At 35.3% G+C, this 21,745-nt stretch overlaps 2 protein-coding genes across 3 annotated transcripts; both read left to right on the top strand.

Moving 5' to 3' along the window:
- The first annotated feature begins 1,271 nt into the window (after window positions 1–1,271).
- LOC105156192 (microtubule-associated protein 70-2) lies at window positions 1,272–8,138 on the top strand. The gene is made up of 11 exons (XM_011072262.3): window positions 1,272–1,909; window positions 2,192–2,277; window positions 3,381–3,446; window positions 3,535–3,705; window positions 3,792–3,962; window positions 4,069–4,224; window positions 4,334–4,480; window positions 4,594–4,665; window positions 4,770–5,300; window positions 5,379–5,566; window positions 7,634–8,138. The coding sequence occupies exons 1-11, from the start codon at window positions 1,660–1,662 to the stop codon at window positions 7,671–7,673; spliced, it is 1,878 nt and encodes a 625-aa protein (XP_011070564.1). The 5' UTR covers window positions 1,272–1,659; the 3' UTR covers window positions 7,674–8,138.
- Window positions 8,139–9,519: 1,381 nt separating this feature from the next.
- Window positions 9,520–21,731, top strand: DL1C (DYNAMIN-like 1C). 2 transcript variants are annotated; one of them, XM_088876267.1, is made up of 16 exons: window positions 9,520–9,808; window positions 9,912–9,975; window positions 10,946–11,050; window positions 12,649–12,750; window positions 13,430–13,480; window positions 13,602–13,663; window positions 14,569–14,659; window positions 14,740–14,804; window positions 14,960–15,154; window positions 15,278–15,397; window positions 15,491–15,561; window positions 17,239–17,464; window positions 18,923–18,973; window positions 20,522–20,765; window positions 21,046–21,185; window positions 21,310–21,731. In XM_088876267.1, exons 1-16 carry the CDS (start codon window positions 9,677–9,679, stop codon window positions 21,433–21,435), a joined length of 1,845 nt encoding a protein of 614 aa, XP_088732393.1. In that variant the 5' UTR covers window positions 9,520–9,676; the 3' UTR covers window positions 21,436–21,731. The 2 variants fall into 2 exon arrangements, with proteins under 2 accessions (XP_088732393.1, XP_088732398.1); XM_088876272.1 differs by having other exon boundaries at window positions 9,735–9,808; window positions 12,630–12,750.
- Window positions 21,732–21,745: the final 14 nt, after the last annotated feature.

Here is a 21,745-nt window from a genome sequence, read left to right as displayed (position 1 = left end):
ATTATATTATTATTTATGTAAAAAAAATAAGAACCAACGAAATAATCAGGAATTTCAAATAATAGACAGTTATAAAAGTAAACTAATATTTGTATTGTTTGTCGACCCAACGTTTCAATTTTTAATTTCTTTAAAATTTAAAGATTTAAAATCCTCCACATTTATTACATTTGGATCAAAAGATTGGGATTTAAGTGTATGGTTTGGATTTCTTTGAATGACTCAATATCAAAAGTATTTAAAATCCGCTACAAAATATAAACGAAATTATAGTTGAGATATTTAAAAATAATGTTTAGTACAAAACCATGCAAATAAATGCAAAGTATTTATTATTAGGTATTTAAAATCCCTACCCTAAAATTCACCAATTCAAAGACACTGTTAATTCTTCTACAAATGCTGGCTTCATGTATTATTTTATTTTTCAATAAGTTCGAGTTCTAACAATGTGGATGTATATGTTCACTTCATTATTAATTTATTATTTATTTATTTTATTTGAACGTATTTGTTGGTCTGAATTACTGAGTGTATTGAATGATTGAACAAATTCCGTAGTATAAATAGATATATGTATTATTTTACAATGATTAGTCGACAAAAAAATATAATATAAATTTCCTCCTCACAACATGCTGTATGTCATTGTACATTTAAGAAATACACTTTCCAAATTTTTTTTGAAAAATAAATTCTTAATATTTTCTTGGTTTTTAATTTTTAATATTTCCTAAGTTGAATTCAATGAATCTTACTGTTGAACTACTCTCATAATTAGTATTCTCACTATTTTAATTTGATTTATTTGGTTAAGCTGTCAAATGCTGTACAATACTTAACACTTTTTCCTTACTGGAGAGACGATGCAGTGAATTTTATTTAAAATTGTATTTATTGCGGTAAATATTTTTTTTCTTACTTATTAGAAATAAAGTGTTTAAGTTTTTAAATAATATTAGAAATCACTCCGACTCTCTCTCTCGCACATAGAGAGAGAGAGAGAGAGAGAGAGAGAGAGAGAGGGAGAGAGAGAAAGCGCTCCCCCCATCTCTTTCGTCGTTTACAAATTTGCTTCAGCCACTCTTCTAATTGTTTGATATGACAATTCTGTCCTCAGTGTCTCTGTGGATTTTTGGTGCTTTTAATGAGCGGTGGATGAGGGTTTATCCAGTCATTTTACGGAGTCCGCTGCTTTTTTAACTGAAGTGCTATTTTTATTTTGTGGGAAAAGAGAAAACACACTCTCGATCAGCTCAGAGCGCACACGCAGAGATAGTTGCAAATTTCCCTTTTTGTGTTTTGGATTAATTTTGTTTGGTTGTTTAGAGAGAGAAGGAGGGGGAGAGGGAGAGAGAGAAAGGGCGTTAATTTGAACTCACATCAACTTTCTCTCTCTAAAGGGGGAAAAAGAAAAGGAAAAACTCTATCATCTTCACTCATATTATACCCACTGCACACTACAGTTTTTTTGAACTCATATCCCCCAAATTCTCTCTCTCACTCTCTCTCTTTCCTTCCCTCTCTCTCTCTCGCTGCGTATATATTTCGATTAATATCGATATATATATATATATATTCACACACATTGTTGTAAGTGTAAACGGAGGTTTTTTGAGATTTGATGCGCGCTGCAAAAAAGTGAGTAGATCGGTGGTGATGGCGGAGGTTTCGGGCGAGGGAAGTGTAGGCGCGGCGGCGGAGCTGATTGCTGGAGAGACTAGCGGCAATGTGCCGGCGGCGACGCCGCTGACGGTGTCGGCGTCGTTCAAGGAGGGAGGTAAGGGTTCGTCGTCGCGGCGGAGGGCGTCCGTACGGCCAAGCCTTGACGCTGATGAGTTTATAAACCTGCTCCATGGTTCGGATCCGGTGAAGTTGGAGCTGAATCGACTGGAGAACGAAGTCAGAGGTCAGTCTCTGCAGCTGGATCCACTAGATTCGCTCTCGGATTTGATGTGAATGCTGCCGCTTGGATGCGTTCATTTATTTAAGTGATAGTATGACGTGTTATAGTGTCTTAAATTTTTGATATCAGTCTATTTTGTTGCGAAGCACAAGGCGTTTGATGTGCTAATTTGTTTCTGGCAAAAAAGAAAAATAAACTTCAGCCCTGTATCACGATTCTTTGTTTCTTTTTGTATCTAATATGTTGAAACATTGGCATTTTATCGTGGGTTTTTGCTTGCTGCAGATAAGGACAGGGAATTGGGGGAAGCGCAGTCTCAGATCAGGGCTTTGAAATTGTCTGAGAGACTTCGTGAGAAAGCTGTTGAAGAGGTTTCATTGTTTTCCATTTCCCATTTGTTTGTGTGAAGTACATCTTATTACCTTTGCTTTATTTTCGTACCTGGGAACTGATACTGGGTTGTATTTTTCCGGTGTATGTGTTAGAGGGTAGTAGGGGCGATTTTGCAAATACAAATCTAATCATATGAGTTAGTGATACTTACAAACAGGGATGTAATTTATCCTTGGGAAAGTTGAGATTTGTAAACTTTGGTAGATATTGCCATTTTTTGTGGGCTATGCGACCCTACTTCACTTTTAGAAGACTTATTGGAATCAAAGCCTTCCTTATTAGAATGTTAAGTTTCTGAGTTTGTTAGTGTCTCAGACTCTCAACCTTTCTACTGGATCTGGGCATCGTGTGGGATAAATTTAATTTGATAATGTTAGAAACTGGGAGAAGGACTTTCTTTGTGCACCTAAGTGATCAGAAACAAAGAGTCAAGGTTCTTCTATTACCATAGGTCACCTTTTTCCAATTTCTAAGACTAGAAAAGTCAGGTGGCAAGGATGTCTCGTTATTGATACTGTTTTCTGATCAGTACTGATTTCATGTTCTTCTTTTATATTGTTGTTACATGGTCTGTTTTGGCTTTGTATGGAATCTACTGAAAGAAAATTGAGGTGTAGGTCGACATTAGTCTGTTGTAGTTTATAGAATACTTAGCATATTGGCAAGGATTAGCTGCTAGTATACGGAAGGCCCTAGGTGATTTTGTTGCAGCAAGCGTTAGATAATTTGCCTGTTTCGCATTCAAATATAAAATTATCGTATTTTAACATTGAATGGTTTGTTTCCATAGCATATATGGACCAGTACTAATTTGACGATTGATATCCTTGGGTTGGAGGAAGCAGAAGTAATGTTGCTGCGTGAATATCATGAAATTATTTAGGTTAAATTTGAGGATTTATGTTGGTCATGTATGGACGAGTAGTATTATGTCTTCACAACTATTTCTTTTTATCTCTGCTTTCTTCCTGGATGTCATTTGTATGCCATCTTGGATTTTTATTTTATGATTTATTTTCCCTACATAAGAAGCTACCAACATGAATTTGTGAGAAATCTGAGGGTGTTCGCTTTGCTGTAGCTTACTGAAGAGTTGGCAAAGGTGGAGGAGAAGCTTAAATTAACAGAATCTCTTCTGGAAAGCAAGGTACTTGCTGTAACTTTCCTTTTTCTCTCTGCATCCTCCTCCGGGGTATATTTTGTAATGATATGCATGTTTTTGTTTTTGTGGGCAGAATCTTGAAATTAAAAGAATTAATGATGAAAAGAAGGCCTCCATGGCAGCTCAATTTGCAGCAGAAGCCACTCTTCGGAGAGTGCATGCTGCTCAAAAGGATGATGATATGCCTCCAATTGAAGCCATCCTGGCTCCGTTAGAAGCTGAACTCAAGCTTGCTCGGCAGGAGGTTTGTGCATTAGGGCATCTGCTCACCTTGTCAAACAAACAATGTCATTCAGGGTAGTACTTAATAAATCTGCCTTTTCCTTCTAGATTGCGAAGCTGCAGGATGACAACAAAGCATTGGACCGACTTACCAAGTCAAAAGAAGCTGCTCTACTTGAAGCAGAGAGAACTGTACAGGTAGCATTAGCTAAAGCTTCTATGGTGGATGATCTCCAGAACAAGAACCAAGAATTGATGAAGCAGATAGAAATTTGCCAGGTGTCAGAGTCTGTTTGTTTTTTCTTTGATTCATTCTGAAGGTCATCAATGGATAATTCTTGACCTTTTTCTGCTTTGTAACATCAAACGTTTCCTGTTTTATCAGGAAGAGAATAAGATACTGGATAAAATGCATAGGCAAAAGGTTGCGGAGGTTGAAAAGCTTACCCAAACTGTTCGTGAGCTTGAAGAGGCTGTGCTGGCTGGTGGTGCGGCTGCAAATGCTGTACGTGACTACCAGCGGAAAGTTCAAGAGATGAACGTAATTATCCAGACTCAGAACCACTTGAACTCTCATATACAGATATAGCTGTTAAATTATACAGCTGATACCCAAATAAATGGAATACCCTTGTCTTTTGATTTTCCAGGAGGAAAGAAAAACTCTTGACAGAGAGTTGGCTCGTGCCAAAGTAACAGCAAATAGGGTGGCAACTGTGGTAGCTAATGAATGGAAAGATGCTAATGATAAAGTGATGCCCGTCAAACAATGGCTAGAAGAGAGAAGATTCCTGCAGGTAAATATACATCTTTTCTTCCTTCACTTGTTAGTTGCTATTTGATATGCAGACAATTGGACTTTCATGGTGAACTAGAGAATTCCTGCAGTAATTGCAATCTGTTGTGACAGGGTGAGATGCAACAACTCAGGGAAAAGCTTGCTATAACTGAGAGAACTGCAAAATCTGAAGCACAAATGAAAGTAAAAAGCTTATTTTATTATTTATGGTTTATATGATGAGAAATGATAATTGAAATCTATCGGATTTTCTTGAATTTAAACTAAGCTTGCATTCTTTCTTCCAGGAAAAATATCAACTACGCCTGAAAGTTCTTGAGGAAACTTTGAGATCACCGAACGCGGCAACTCGTGCCACGTCAGATGGAAGAAGCTCAAGCAATGGGCCTTCACGCCGCCAGTCACTTGGTGGAGCTGAAAACATTTCCAAATTAACTTCTAATGGCTTTTTACCCAAGAGATCACCATCGTTTCAACTGAGATCTACTAGTAGCAGCACAGTGTTGAAACATGCAAAAGGGACATCAAAGTCCTTTGATGGTGGCTCACGATCTTCAGACAGAAGTAAAGTTCTCTTAAATGGATTAGGACCGAATTTTAAGCAAAGCCAGTCCTGTGATGGAACTAAGGAAGCCGAGACACAGAATAGTACATGGAAAGCACCTCAAGAGGAAAAAACTAGTGATATACAAGTCACAGATACAGAGGATGCTGTGCCAGGGTTGTTATACGATCTGTTACAGAAAGAGGTGATTGCCTTGAGGAAAGCTGGCCATGAAAAGGATCAGAGTCTTAAAGACAAAGATGATGCAATTGAGGTTGATATCTTTCTTTATTGAATCATAGTACCTCCAATTGTATTTAAGCTAAAATTTCTTCGTCTTTTCTATGACCAGATGTTAGCCAAGAAGGTAGAAACTTTGACTAAAGCAATGGAGGTTGAGGCGAAAAAGATGAGAAGAGAGGTGGCTGCTATGGAGAAGGAGGTGGCTGCGATGCGCTTGGAGAAGGATCATGAAAATAAGGCCAAAAGAGTGGGGAATTCGAAGAGTTCAGTCAACAGCTCTCAGTTGCTCCCTGGGAGGTATGCCTGTTCTTTAGAATGTTATTTGCAAGTGTAGCATGTTCCCTTGCTGGTTCGCTGCTAGAGCTAGTTTTTTTTTTTTTTTTCAGCATGAATCCTATTATATGGTTACGCTTTAAAGACCATTGATAGAAGTAACTAAGATTGTTCCGCTGATATTGTCATCCATGCCGACACAAACTTTTACTGAAATGTGTCATGCTTTGTTTTACATAAGAAACACCTATGTGTAAAATAGCTTAACATTTTCTTCTGAATTGCACCCACATGGGTGCAAGACATAGCCACAGTGTGTCATAGCAACCATGATCTATTACCTGCCTTTGAACATGAGTATCTCTTATAGCTTATGTCACTTCTAGCATCCAGGAACACCTTTACTGTAGCCCAAATGAGCAAAAAGAAAGTTTGACAAACTAAGGCTGATAACTGAGTGAACAGCTCTTAGATGAAGTGGTTTCTGAAAGTGACTTGGTATTTCTGCAAACTTCAATGCATCTGTATCTCTTTTGCTGATCTTTGACCGAGTCAAGGTGCCAAATATCCGTATCAATTTTCAGTTGCCGAGGATTGATAAAGTTTTTGATCTGTCAATGTTTGAAGAAATTGGCATGGAAATAAGCTATTCACACCTTTTACATGCCAAAGTTTAAAAGTAACTAATAGGAGGAGATGCAAGAATTGTGTCAGTGCAATATCCATATTCCTACATAAGCTAATAAGTCAAATAGCTAGTAAATTGCATGTTATATCAATGCAATGGCATGTATATATTAAATTGCAATATATATTTTCCTTTATTTGTTCACACTCTAAATTAGGTATAAATGCCTAATACCTGTGATTGACTATTACTAATTTGCTGCTTATCATGTATGCATATGTGGTTGTTACTTTACAAGCTTTCTCAGTTTCAATTTTACTTGTAGTAAGTCTACATTTCCTTTTCCATAAACATATTTCACATATTCAACAGTGTGGTCCCAAATGCTTTGTGCATCCATGGTTCTTTGTTATCAAACTTCTGTATTAGTTGGCTATCCTTGCACACATCTGCTTTTATGCACCTTTTTTATTTTTAAAAATGACGGGCCTCTTTCCCTGGGCTCTTGACTTGTTCAATCCCACTACTTTCTCCTTCTATGGTTGGTTAAATCACCTTTTCTTTTATGAAGGCATGTTAACATTCATTTTGTTTTTAGATATTCATACTCCCTTGCTGTGAAATTATCAGGATAAAGAAAGCCATTTCTTATGTATCAGAAATAACGTTTTTTTCTTTATGCACTTTTTGGTACTTCTGTCTGAGAACAATCATGTTTTGCTGTTTTATAATTGCGAATAATAAGATAGCAGATTTTAATATAGCTAGTACAGTCTTGATGTGCACATGGATGTCTCCATTGTTGCTCATTTTTCCAGGTCGAAGTTCCATTGACATTGTGCCTCTGCAATTCTATACCGACATTAAACAGCCTGTTTTTGTTGACTAGTTATGTCCAGTCATTATCTTAGCTTCCTCTGTCAACATCAGACCAAATAATTTCTTTCTGTGCTTCTGAAACTGAGATGACTTCTTGGCAACTTTTCAGTGAATTTTGCACAATTTATTTTCTTTCGAAATTAGATAATTATCAATTGTAGAACATTGAAACCACCATAGCTGTCTTAGATGTTTTTCATATAAAAGCAAGGTGTTCAGATATTATTGACAGGGATAAAGCAGTTAATCATGATTAATTTTTTGGGCGAGCAGATTAAAGTTCACAGTTATGAATAATTTGGTTTTCTTGACTTGAATACTTGATAATACCAGATGCGCGATGATCATGAGATCAACTCATGTGCAAACTAGTCACAATTGGTATCAACCGACTAAGTCCATTTCATTTTTCCCAATTATTTTGCATCCGCAGTCATAAAGTTCTGAGAGATCTAAATTCCGTTTCATTTTTCCCAATTATCATGAGATAAAGCCTTTCCATTTCTATTTTGATCTTTTGTTTTGAAACAATTACCTGGGCATGTTTGTGCATCTCAATTAACACACAAATCATCTTTTTACAGGACTGCAGCACGAAGTGGGTTGACACGCAGCACGCAATAACAGATAACCTGATCTCAGCATTCAGAAACATTTCTGCATAAACCTTGTATTGGGTCCTTTTTATCCTTTGCATTTGCTAAAATTTACCCTTTCACTGTTTGTATAATTGTAACAAGCATGCCAATGGCTCTTTGGTTGTGGCACGAGAGAAAACAAAAGACACCATGCAAGGAAGGTGAAATCCAGTGGAAATGGTCGGTGTGCTTCTGACTTAGACTAAAATTGTCCGCTTAGAGATCAGCAAGAAGTATGAGGATATCAAAGTTGAGCTAACCTTTTGGCAGAAATATTTGGAGTGGCAGTTTAATGTGTTGTTGTATAGGTAGCTTGTTGGCTTATCCTTTGCCCACACATTCTCCTTTTATTGTTTGCAGTCTATATTTGAAATCTGCAGTTAGTGTGGTTGGTATTTGTTGAGGTTTGTCAATATTTTTGTTATCAGATAAAAATATCAGATTTTTTCCATTTTCTGTGCTTATTCATCGTCTGTGTTCCAGCCCCAATGATTCTTCACTGTGAAGTCTACACTTTTGAGTTGTGGTATGAACGCAGTCTGTGTAAAAGTTATTTTATACAATATACATCCAGGTTGGTGGGGTTGCATGTGTGTTGTCCTGGACCTTGTTGGTCAAAATATTCTTTACTACATACACTGGTGGGGGGTTCGTGTATGTGTCAGAGAACCTTGCTTTGGTCACGTGCTTGCACGTGTTCCTGAGCACTGTCGACAGCAATTACATATATACTGGAATAAAGAAAGGAGGATGCTTTGGTATTGGCATTAGCCTGGATGGTAAGGAGATATGTAAAAGTTTGGCAGAAGATGAAGTGTGTTGTTGAGTTTTTAGTTGCTTTGCTTTCACGTTGCATACCCCAATCCCGTCAACCGTTGTTGTTTGTTTTCTAGTTGGGCATATCATCCCCCTACTGCCATGCCACTGCTTTTAACCATACCAAATAAAGTAAAACGAGTAGTTTCACCGTCTCCATCAATTTTGGTCGCTACTATTTATTCTTCTTTTCAATTTCAACAATTTCTTTAGCAATCTGATCATCAATTGATCACTCCGCCACTAGATTTCTGTGTTTTACTACTTTATTATTTTCTTGTTTTTCTTATACTACTTTGTTGTAATTTTATTTTTTCATTATATTATATTTTGATTTATCACGACTTAAAATAACATTGGAGGTTAGCATATTAAAAATAATGGTCATAGAGTATATCTTTAATGCTAATATAAAAAAGAAAGGGTTTCTACACTCACAAAATTAATTTAATTTTTAGTGAAGTAAAAAAATACTCTTCATCTAATAATTTAGATAATTAATTTATTTAAATTTTATATTAATTGATAAATTATTATTTTTTAAATAATATAAAATATTGATTTATATATATTTCAAAGTATAAAAGTTATTTATTATAATCATCACGTACTTAACCAATGCTAGTATGGTAAAATATAAAGGGTGAGGGAAGGTTGGGTTCAGAGGCATTGGAATAGGAGACGCCATCCATGGTAGGAGCCACTGGTCTGATTTGAGTCAAGGAAATGGAGAAGGCCGAGACAACTGAAGAGATACAGTAAACATGTGTGCACTATCATGACTAATATATATTGTATAAAATTATGCATATATGATAAAGATGTTGACACGTTAACTTGACTTTCTACTAAGACCTGCTTTATTCTTAATTATTAAGCAGAGATTTATTTCGAATTATGAAAGCTGGTTTTTAATACAAGAGTCTGCGATTAATTATTATTTAAATTAATCATATATTAATGTAATTTTTGGTTAATCTTACTATACAAATAACAAAGAGGAGGAAGCTGAGGTGGATTTTATGAAATAAATTATTCACAAGCAATTCCCACGTCCTCGACCGTTTTTCCGGTTTCGATCGACACACAGGATCTCATCTCCCTCACCAAATACTATCTGCAGATCCAATCCCATTTCCCCCACATTCACTGTTTTTCTTCACATCTCCAAATATGGCCACGATGGAAAGCTTGATCGGCTTAGTGAACAGGATTCAGAGGGCATGCACCGTGTTGGGCGATCATGGCGGTGAAGGCATGTCCCTTTGGGAAGCCCTTCCCTCCGTCGCCGTCGTCGGTGGTCAGGTATTGTACACTCTCATTCTTCTACTCTCCTTTTTCATTTCCTTCTAATCTCCTGTTCTTAAACTAATCTCATACATTTTTGAGTATTTTTAAATTGTTACAGAGTTCTGGCAAATCATCGGTCCTCGAGAGCGTCGTTGGGAGAGATTTCCTACCTCGTGGATCCGGTAAATAAGTAGCCTTATTCACTCGTTTGTTCCTTTTATCTTCCTTTTTGGGTGCTTCATAACAGTCGGCATTCTGATTTACTGAATCGTTGGATAATCAAAAACTCCATGGTTCTGTCCCCATTGTGCACCATCAATGAATGACCATAGTAGCCGATCTACGCGATTTGCATTGTTGCATGCCATGGTCTCTCGCATTTAAGCTGATAATGCTTGTTGATAGCATTTTGAGTTGCAGTATTTGATGAATAATTGAAAGGCGAAGAATGTTATTTATTTCCCTACTAGTCATAAATGTAGTGTTAGTTTGAGATTTTCAATTTGATACATTATCGACTGCAAATAATTTTACTCACTGGGAAATGGGAACGGGCAATTTGAGTGTTGATGTATGCAAGTGTTAATTGTCTGGGAATTTGCTGTGATAACATGTTCCCTTGCTGTGAAGATATTCTGTAAGAATCACGTTCTTCATGAGCAGTGATTAGGTGAAAGTTCATTAGAGAGATTGATCATGAGTTGCTCACTGACCATATCAATCTATGAACTCTGGATGAGAGCTAAAAAGACTTATTAATACCTAAAGAGCCATCCTCCAATGTTAAGATTACATATATATTATGAAATAACAAAAACTGGGATCGAATAAAGGGTATTTTGAATACATGATGAGAAGATAAAATAATGTATTTATACTAAATGGATACATGTCTATGTATTAGACTGTTTAATGCTCCTCTGCTAACTAACTGGGGCCTTCAGGTCATATGAGAAATCTCATGCGAGGAAAAATATGGGAGACCCTTGAAGATTCTCTTTTTACTATTTATCTTTTATGATATAATTATAAATTAATTGTTTATGAATGCAGAGGCAGTCATTATTATTGCCATGATGTAGAATTATTAGAACAAGAGAGTGTTATGTCGGTTAACGCTATAATTGTTTGTTTATGTTGTTCTCTTTCCAGGTATTGTGACAAGGAGGCCATTGGTGTTGCAACTCCATAAAACGGAGGGACAGTCTGAGTATGCAGAATTTCTACATGCACCAAAGAAGAGATTTGCTGACTTTGGTATGCTTGATCTAAAAGTCAATATTTGTGTACTTTCTTTGGCCTCTAAAATTTCTTCCGTTGTCTAATGCCATTAAATAAAATGCACTATTCAATAAAATCATTTTTGCTAGCCCTTCTTTGTTTTGGCTATATTCTGGTGGAATTTTTCTTAATTAAGTATCTCTATTCTCTTGAATTGTCTGCGTGTCTGAGATGGGAGGCCATAGAATTTCATATTTTATAAGTGATACCTCTTTCAGAGCAATGGATGCAATGATCTGCATCCCGCACCTCCATCTTTTCGTTAGACGTGCTTATATGCACCTGCAATGCTATGGGAAATAGGTCCTCATCTTACTTGAAATTTCTGTATTTAGTCTAAAATGTTATCTAGTAGGAATTTGCTAGTAGGAAATCATATCCATGTATCTGTTTGACATCTTTGGAGTATGAACAAGAACCGTATGGTATTTGTACGGAGGGGCGGAGGGGTTCGGCGAAGAGGAAGCAGAGATACAGAGGAAAAGGAATTTGAAGAATAGAGATTCATGCTTGATACTGGATTCTAAAAGATAAAAAATAATTCGGATGCAGGATTTTCAACAGCTATTCAAAATATGATTTCTACTACTAATGTTTCATCTGACAACTATCATGCTGACCATTTGAAGTAGATTTGTATTACTTTTCTCATCAAATTACTATCCAAGGAAGACATCACTCTATGGAGATGGATAGTTTAGTGTTCTCTGGACTAAAGAGTAATATGTTTCATAATTGTTTCTCCTTTCTTCAGCTGATTTTCCTCTATGCCAACAACATTTCCTTGCTGCATATAGGTACACTTCTTTAGCTTCTTTGTTAGCAATGTGGTTCAGAGTAAAAGATAAGTACAAAACCACCTTCTTCCTAAAACTATCATGAAAGATTTGTATACCCAATTTCATTGCTTTTTATCTCTTGGGGTGTGCAAAATGTGGCTTCTTGGAAGTGTAATCACCATGGCCCCCGAGTTGGAAAAGGGAGCTAGCACTCTGTGACCTTATCTGTATTCAAGTAACAGGTGTGAACATTCAATCTGCTTACTTGTAGAAAGGACAAAAAATGCAATTTTGAATTTGGCGAAAGCATAGGCAAGAGATCTTGCATGTGTCAAATTTATAACCTATGGCTATGGATAGGTCCTTGGGGCAATTGGCATCATCTTTAGGGCACAAATTTTGCAATACCTTTTAAACCATAAGGTTCTTTGATCATTACCTAAGTTAGCCGGTGGATTTCCAAGCTGGCTTATAACAGGTCTTAATTCAACTTATTAGCAACTATTTTACCTTTCTCATTTTAGAGCCAAAAATATCTTTTGGACTCTGCACACACAAGCCTCGTGTGTCTTGCATTCTTCCAGAAAAAGAAGTGTATGCTGATGTTATCTTAAAATTTTTGAGTATCCGATTAAACCATGTGCAGTAACTGCAGTGCTATCACTGAGTTAACTCTTCCCAACTCACTTCTGTAATTGCTTTAGAATTACTTTTCCATGTTTTTGACTGCATAATACATGAACTTATTCATCCTTACACTTTTTATTCACAAATAGGCATTTTTGGATAGTGCAGCTGCTGTACGCCAAGAGATAGCAGATGAGACAGACCGCATAACAGGGAAGAGCAAACAAATATCTAATATTCCAATCCACTTGAGCATTTATTCTCCTAATGGTTCGTCCTAGTCTTCACCTTATATACTTCTCCATCTCATAATCTTTTTTCTATGAAAAAACTTGGAAAATTTCTGGTGTCCAGTGGTGTTTTTTCCCCCGTCCTTGATTTAAATTGGGAGATATGGAGGATTATAATTCTTATCTTACCTTATTAAAATGGTGCCCTCCAGAAAATGTACGTATTCTCTATGTATTTCATATCATGAAAGCTCTAAATAATAGTTGGTATTCTGCATGTAATATTCTTATATAAAGCTTGATCAAGAGAGATCCATAGTTGTGAGAGTTGGAATTTCATATGTAATCAAGTAATTAACAACTTTTTGTGGTTGGTGTCTTTTATTAAGACCTAGTTATCTATTACTTATCGTGGATGCTAGCAAATGATCTCAGATTTTAAACACAATTCATTGTTACAAGGATCAAACTAATTTAACAAAGATATTGTTGTTCTTTAATTATGACACTGAGCACATTTAAAGGGCAACTCGAGTTTTACTTGTACTCAATAGAATGGAATAAATCACTGAATTCCTCTTTATGGGATAGTTCAAATTTTAGTAGAGTTTAGTCTTTTCAGTTATTTTGTGCTGTTAGTCTATTCTCTCTCTCACACATTCCGACATTCTTGTATCGTACTTTGATTATCAGTTTATATGTCTTCTTTTTTCTTGCAGTTGTAAACTTGACACTGATAGATCTTCCTGGGTTGACAAAGGTAGCTGTAGGTGAGCACAGAACAGTTAACCTTTATATAGATATGCTAAAGGGAAAAATACTCCTCTGTGCCTTATTCTTGTAATTGTATGATTGACTAAGCACATGCTTATGAATGTTTTACTCTTCCAGAGGGACAGCCAGAGTCTATTGTTGAAGATATTGAAATGATGGTCCGGTCTTATGTTGAAAAGGTAGAAAAATTACATTTTGCTTAATATCAATATTTTTAGCTTAGAATATTATACTGTACTTTTGGAGTTTAGTTGTTCAGTTTGCTACGATGATCTTCCTTGATACCAGTTTAGAACTAAGCTAAATGGTGGAAGACAATACCTGTCAGTCATAGATCCCCATCTACGAAACTTCCTCTTTACAAGATTTAGCAAGGACTTCAATCCAATTCTTATTATGTATATATTGAGATACCTTTTTGCTGGATTCAATATCTCAAACATGTATATCATCTCAGTTTAAGAAAAATAAGGATTTTCATATGGCCGTAGGCTGTTAATGGTGACTATTTTTCACTTTTGACAGTATCAAAGAAAAGGAAACTTGGTCATGTTTTCATTTGTTTCTAACTGAGAGGTGATAAGATGCTCATGTCAGAGTACAAGGTAGTAATGTACTTGAAACAGGATGAGATGATGTGATTACTCGGACTCATGGTTTTACTATTGCATGTATCCAGGGAAAGTATCTCTTATTTTATTTCAGTTCCTATTTTTGCCTACAGTTAGTTATTTTGTTGATTTCAATAACCTAAGTTGTATTGTTACCTTGACTTAAATCTATAGAGCTTTGGTTTCATAAGATGTAAGGTGTTTTCTTCTATTATTTTGTTTCTCCACCACTCCTTACCTCACCCCTTTGTGACTTAAAGGACGAAGTCAGAGAAGTGAGTCTGTTCTTTTAGGGAAGAAGACAATTTGATCTATATTTTCTTTTGGGTTTTTGTGTACAATACGGGAATTTACCTTGCTTATTGCCTACTTATAAGTTACCTTGACTTTTCTAGCATCAAATCTTGGAATGTCCACTTGTCAGCACCTTAGTTCTTTTTCTTCTGTCTTTCTTTTCTTCTTTTAATTTGCAGCCGAATTGCATTATTTTGGCCATCTCTCCTGCTAATCAAGATATCGCAACTTCTGATGCTATAAAGCTTGCAAGGGAAGTTGATCCATCAGGTACCATTCATCTGTTTGTGTGTGCGTTTAAGAAGTGATAGTGGACAAATATAATGTTTTCTTTGTCTTTGGAATTTTAGGTGAAAGGACATTTGGAGTGTTGACTAAACTTGATTTGATGGACAAAGGAACCAATGCACTTGATGTATGGGTCACTTTTATTATTTTGACGGATGCAGATATGGATTTACACTCATGCAATATTACTTTTCATTGTACCAGAATTAATTTTCACTACCATCTTGCAGTCGGCTGTTCAAAAGCTAGTTTATTTACTCTAAAATCTATTGACTCCTTAAGGTACTTGAGGGTAGAGCATACAGGCTCCTCCATCCATGGGTTGGAATAGTGAACCGTTCACAAGCTGATATCAACAAGAATGTCAACATGATGTATGCTCGTCAGAAGGAGAGGGAATATTTTGAATCCAGTCCAGAGTATGGACATCTGGCTCATAAAATGGGTGCAGAGTTCCTGGCAAAACTTCTGTCTCAGGTATGCACACCCACCATTAGAATCCATATGATTATTCTTTTACAGTAAGATTGTTATCTGAAACCCTTTTTGAATAAGTAAAGAATTTGTAACTACGTTTCATCTTCCTTTGACATGCATCAGCATTTGGAGAAGGTCATTAGGCAGCGCATTCCCAGCATTATTGCCTTAATAAATAAAACAATTGATGAGCTCAATGCAGAGTTGGACCGCATTGGTAGGCCCATTGGTGTTGATGGAGGGGTAATAGCAGGACTCACATAAAACTAAATTATCAAGACGAGGTTTATTCCTATGACATATTTCGAAGCTTAAGTATTCTTCTTCGTTGTGCAGGCACAGTTGTACACAATTTTGGAAATGTGCCGCGCATTTGATCGTGTTTTTAAGGAACATTTGGATGGAGGGTATTGTTTTTATTTTCTTATATGCATATATTTACAATATATTTTTTCCATACATATTTTGTTTCTGGTCTAACCTTATCCATCATCTCTTAATGGAAAAAGACAAAAAAGAATTAGACTAAGATGTAAGTATGTGCTGACAAAAGAATTTATTCATAAGCACGAAAACTGAACTGGGAAAGAGATATGATGGCTATTAGAATTTTGTATACTTGAAATGATTGCATGACGTATTGATCCTCAACAATACAAGATCTCTGTATGTTCGATTTTTTGCCACAATATTTTTCTTGCAGAATGATTTAGTGAGGATGATAAGATAGTCTTTATTTCAAGTTTTGGTTTGTGGTGATATGCTCCATAAACCAGTAAAGCACTCTAGAGGCAAGCTTTGCCGACTAGTTAATATATATGGGTCAAATGAAACAATATGATCACAAATGTGAGATGTCTGTGTTCATTTGTGGGATATAGTAAGATTTTACATCATTACTTGGCCTCTTTCACGATGCTGAGCTTCAGGTTTTCTCATGGGGCATCAAATTTTTACTTACGATTTATCCTGGACACTCTATTTTTGATTGCGTAGATACTAGGACTTGAATGATCGGTGTTATATCTAGTTGCATCAAAAGACATTTGCTTCCAAAAGGAACTGAATTGAACCTGAAGTGGTTTCTAACAAAATGCTCTATAAACTTAGCACTTCATTGTATCAGATTAGACTTCTTTAACAATTTAAGTGGCACCACTAAGGCAGTTGGTCATTGTTATATAACTTTCAGTCTGTTATTGTCTCACTGCGACGAGGAATTTAATTTCTACTTCCTACTCCAACTAGTTGAAAGATCTAAAATAGTTTTGCAACCCTGCAGCATGTATTAGGTAGCTGGGTGTCCCTGCCAACCAATTCCGAGAGTAATTCAATAAAGATTTCATTTGCTATAGTTAACTAAAGTCTAAGTATTATTCAAAGTTCCTCAGCTATAAAGCATCTATTTATAAATAAGGTAGGGTTAATTACACTAACCTCCCCTTTGGAATAACTAAATTACCAACTGGTCCCTTTGTTTATTCATATTACAGTCCACCCTCCCCAAGTTTGCTCAGTTAGCCCAAACCTAAGTCACGTATTGAATATTGCTTTCAAGTTTAAAATTGAAATCCTATCAAATTATCAGCTTATTATCACTACTCTGTCCCAGGGGTTTTTGGTATCATTTATATTTTATGAAGCGTAACATTTGTGAAGTGTATATAATAAAAGGGGTCTATATATCTATCAATATAATAAATCTAAGAAATCAAAATATCTTAAATGCAAATATCGTTTTTGTCCCCAGCTATGTAAGATGTTTGGAAATGGGAATTACGCTTTTAGAAATTCCAAATTTTGTGGTTTTAAGTTTTAACTCAATCTAAAGAGGCCCAATTCTGTGAAATCCTATATTGATTGGTGGAATTAACCCTATATGTTAATAAAGTATGTACTTTAATTTATTAAAACATGCAGTATTCAATGGTAAAGTTTGTAAGAGAAATCTTAATATGTGGAAAAACCTAATGTTGGTAGCTCTGGGAAATTTTTCCTGATTCACAAGTTGTGTGTGGCTTCACGTACAATTTTTCTAATTCTCATTTGGAATAAATAGAGAGGTAACAAGTTAAGTTTCACAGGAGGCCAGGTGGAGATAGGATATATGGCGTCTTTGATCATCAATTACCGGCTGCTCTCAAGAAACTTCCATTTGATCGCCATCTCTCACAGAATAATGTTAGAAAAGTTATTTCAGAAGCAGATGGGTATCAGCCTCACTTGATTGCTCCTGAACAAGGATACAGAAGACTAATTGATGGATCACTTGGCTATTTCAAGGGGCCTGCTGAAGCTTCAGTTGATGCGGTAGCATCTTATCTTTATTTAAAACAGAACCTGCTTATATTTACATGTGCTCACACTTTTAGAGTTTACATATACTGTCGTTGCTATCTTAAATCAGTACGACCAGAACTTATACCTTGTATTTTCTGGAGTTCATTTCCCTTGCCCTCAAATATCATGCTTATGGTGAAGTTACATATTGTCAAATCTTTAGTTATGATCATCTTCTATTCTAAAAATGTAGTAATTTTGTGTATTAGAAGATAGCTTGGTTACAAATTCTCCTTTGAGAATTTAAGTTGATATTATGCTTCGTCTTTTTCTTTAGTACATTATGACTACAATTGAGAGTGAAACATGGAGAATAGAAACTTGAATTCCTACTGATACAGGATTGTTTGAGGAACGCAACAGATATTGTATGATTCGAATTTCAGCCTTGGTACATTTAGAGAAACTGTAATCTTTTTCTAAATTTTACGAAAATATCTTCTCTTTAATTGATTGGATATGGAGCTTTACATCATTTCAGAGTGATGTGTGGGTACTGGATGTCAAGGTTCTAGCTTGTTCACAATAGTTTGTTTTCCTCTTTTGGTGGTCTGAAACAGACAAATAGAAAAGCAACTATGTTGTTTAGCTTCCATATGAAATTGGTTCACCATGGTGTTTAAGTATGTCAAAATAGATTGTGATATTCCTCTTTGAGTAAGAGGATGACGAGTCAAGAAGACACTGGGTACTCATCAAGTCCGATATGACTAAGACTGCATATCTGATCCCTCCTCAAATGAAAATTGTTAAATTTTGTTATATGCATCTGCCTCCCATAAAACTTCTGGAAAATTCTGGTGAGATCTTGTTTGACTTGGTTCATCTATAAGGAAGTATGTACTTTATTAGTGGAATGGGTAGAAAATCTTTTCATATTTATGAAAAACAGTAAATAAATAGTTTATTCGAACTGTTAAATTGAAGATCTAGCTGGTTAGACATTCTGTCGTCACCTGGCAACAGAAGCAATGCTAGAAGGATGCACGCGAGCACATCCCCAGAAAATCAAGGAGGAAGAACCAGAACTTGATTGGTACTGTCAAGTCTGAAACAGAATATATATGCAACCAATTAAAATTTACAAGCTCCTAAACTCTTTCCTAACCAAGTAAATGAAGAATGTATAACTTGTTAGGGCAAAGTATAAGAGCCTATGCAAATTGGAAATAAGGATATACTTAGATCCTAAATAACCAAATGAAGAACAATTAATATGCATCTTTTGTGTATATTTTCGTAATGAGTTACGAAGCATAATTCCAGAACGAGATATTCTTTGGATCCATGAAAAGTTGTGAGTTTGCAATGGCTGGGAGCATGTTTTACTACGCCATCTTCTGGGACTGAGCAAATTACATGTTGGATGTATGTATATATCTTGAGTTTTACAGAAACTACAGTTCTGAACTTTAATGCTCTTTTCAGGTACACTTCATTCTGAAAGAACTTGTGAGAAAGTCTATTGCAGCAACTGAGGTAAACAATCTTGATTAAGAGAATTGTTTGCCAAAAATTAAATTTGAGATTCATCATTATTCTCTGTGATGTGGAAAACATACTTGGAAACGGCAAGTATATTATTTTGTATAGGCAGAATTTGAAATCAACTACATGACTGTGAGCTGGAACTTATAAGTTGCTAGATTAAATGAAGTAATTTCTATCTCTACTATTATAAAAGTATGAAGTTGTTTATAGACTAAATTCAAGTAAATTAATAGTATTATATCTTGAAGTTAGGTTTCATAGTTTCTTCAATTTAAAAATGTTATTAATTTGGAGTCGTCAATTAGACTTTTCCTTACGATGAGATTTCATAAGTTCATTAATATTCTCTATATTCATTTCTAGAATTACTAATCCTTATTAATTTTCGAAATAGATTAAGGACCACAGTAAATAGCCTATGTCTATTATTTAGGAGAAAACGAAAGATTATTCTAGAGCATAAATAAAAAGAATGTTAATTCTAGGCACTTGTCAAAATTATAAATAAAATTTTTGACATTGTAAGAGTAATGATATTTTACCACAAATCTAAATATTGTGCCAGAAATTTTGTGAGGAAAATAATACTTGTGCATGCAATTATCTTCATAAATTGACATTTTAAAGCACTATTTCTGTATCTTGATTCTTGTTTCCATAGGTTTTGGTAGTGAGTCGAAATATAAATAAAAAAATGAATTTCTTATATATATTTCAGTATTTGAGATATGAGTTAATTATTTAATTATTCTTAAAGATTGAATAAAAAAAGAAGATATTTATTAAAATGTTATTCCAAAATTACTAATTTGAATATATATTATAAGTTTAGTATTATGATCAAGATGATAATTATTAAAGTGAACATGGTACATATTTGATTCTAATGGTCTAAATATTTGAAGTGATTGATTTGAAATATAAAAGGTGATTTTTTTAAAACATACTTCTTAAGTAAGATATGAGTTTAATTTCAAGTATTATCGAAAAATATAAAACAATAAAACACTCAAAAAATATTAATGTGCAAGTATTACGATGAAAAATATATTAATTAGTCAAAGAAAATATCCTGCTTTGTGGTTAATGAAAATTAAAATAAAAGTAAAAAATTTGAAGAGTAAAGATACTTTGTACTGCATTTGGTTCTGGTTTATGTTTACAGTTCTTTTTCTTATGTAAGACAAGCATTTATTTTGTTGAGGGAAGTGATACAGATAGAGGATGTAATTTGTCCCGGTTTCGTCTTTGTTTAGTTACAAAGTATCTGCCATCCAGTTCTCCTGTTCGATTGGTGTCCAAAAAAATACATCCAGGGTTGTTTTTCATATTCTTCAGTTCTTTAACAACATTACCTACATTATTACCTTGAAACATTTCATGCCTCCAGTAAAACAGCAGGTCGCATAGTAGTGGGCTATTGTTGTCCACATCAATTAAACTACTATAGACAGTAGGATTTTGCAATTATCTGAATTAGGTGTTTGTGTAATAACTTATGAATTCTTTCTTTATTTTAAATTAATGGCCATGTAGGAATTGAAACGATTTCCAACGCTCCAATCTGATATAGCAGCGGCTGCAAATGAGGCACTGGAGAGATTTCGTGATGAAAGTCGCAAGACAGTTTTGCGACTGGTGGAAATGGAGTCTTCTTACCTTACAGTAGAGTTTTTCAGGAAAATTAATGCAGAATCGGAGAAAAACCAAAATGCAACGGGTACAAATGCATCGACTCCAAATGCAGACCGCTACACTGACAATCACTTAAGGAGGATCGGTATGCCATTTCATATCATGCCTGCTTTTCTACCTGTCATCAAGTTTGTTAGGGCAACTAAAGTATTTCTGGTTGTGCCTACTCAAAGAACATATTAGGACAAACTGTTACCCCACTCTTATTCTTTTTATAAAGTCACACGTTGGAAACATGTGTGTCGATGTTTGAAGTAACTGTCTCATGTTAGTTCAGTTTTGTGGGGGCCATTACATAGCTACATCGGGTTGCTTATAATACAGGAGCATTACAGGTCGTTCAACATGTGCTTGTTTGATAACAGGTACAAATGTATCAGCCTACATTAATTTGGTCTGTGATACAATGAGGAATACTATTCCGAAGGCTGTCGTTCATTGTCAAGTTCGAGAAGCTAAACGATCACTGCTAAACCATTTCTATGTTCAAATTGGAAGGAGGGAGGTACATTGAATCAACACTATTTATTACTCACCAACATTATGATTTAGTTGTCTAGGAGAGGAAGAAAAAGTTTAGCAAAAAGGGAACTAAGAAACATAATTATGCGTTTGTAACGTATGTGCAGAAGGAGCAGCTTGGTAAAATGTTAGATGAAGATCCATCACTGATGGCAAAAAGGGAGACCTTAGCCAAGAGGCTTGAACTGTACAAGTCAGCACGTGATGAAATCGACTCAGTTGCATGGAAGTGATGGAGACCTCATATATAAAAATCCAATTTCAACGGTACATTTCTCCATCTTAAATCGGATATATTCTTTTTGCACTTGAAAACGGATGGGGTTCTGAAGATGATATGCCTTCAGATGAGCTTCTCAGCCTGCTATTATATGATCTTCAATTACTTACACCTTTTTCCGCTACTGCGTTATAGTCTATTTACTCGAGAGAACATTCTTTAATTGTGGAATGGAATTCTTTTATTCCTCTGGTTGATCTCACTTAAAACTTTTGCTGCTTTTTCTTCTGGGATAACATATTTGTGATCTGTCCTGCTACTTT

The sequence above is a fragment of the Sesamum indicum genome, linkage group LG2 (genome assembly GCF_026168435.1).
Source record: "Sesamum indicum cultivar Baizhima isolate 11 linkage group LG2, ASM2616843v1, whole genome shotgun sequence".
Taxonomy (NCBI): Eukaryota; Viridiplantae; Streptophyta; class Magnoliopsida; order Lamiales; family Pedaliaceae; genus Sesamum; species Sesamum indicum.
The sequence above is the reverse complement of the archived record's forward strand: the minus strand, read 5'-3'. Positions and strand labels throughout refer to the sequence as shown.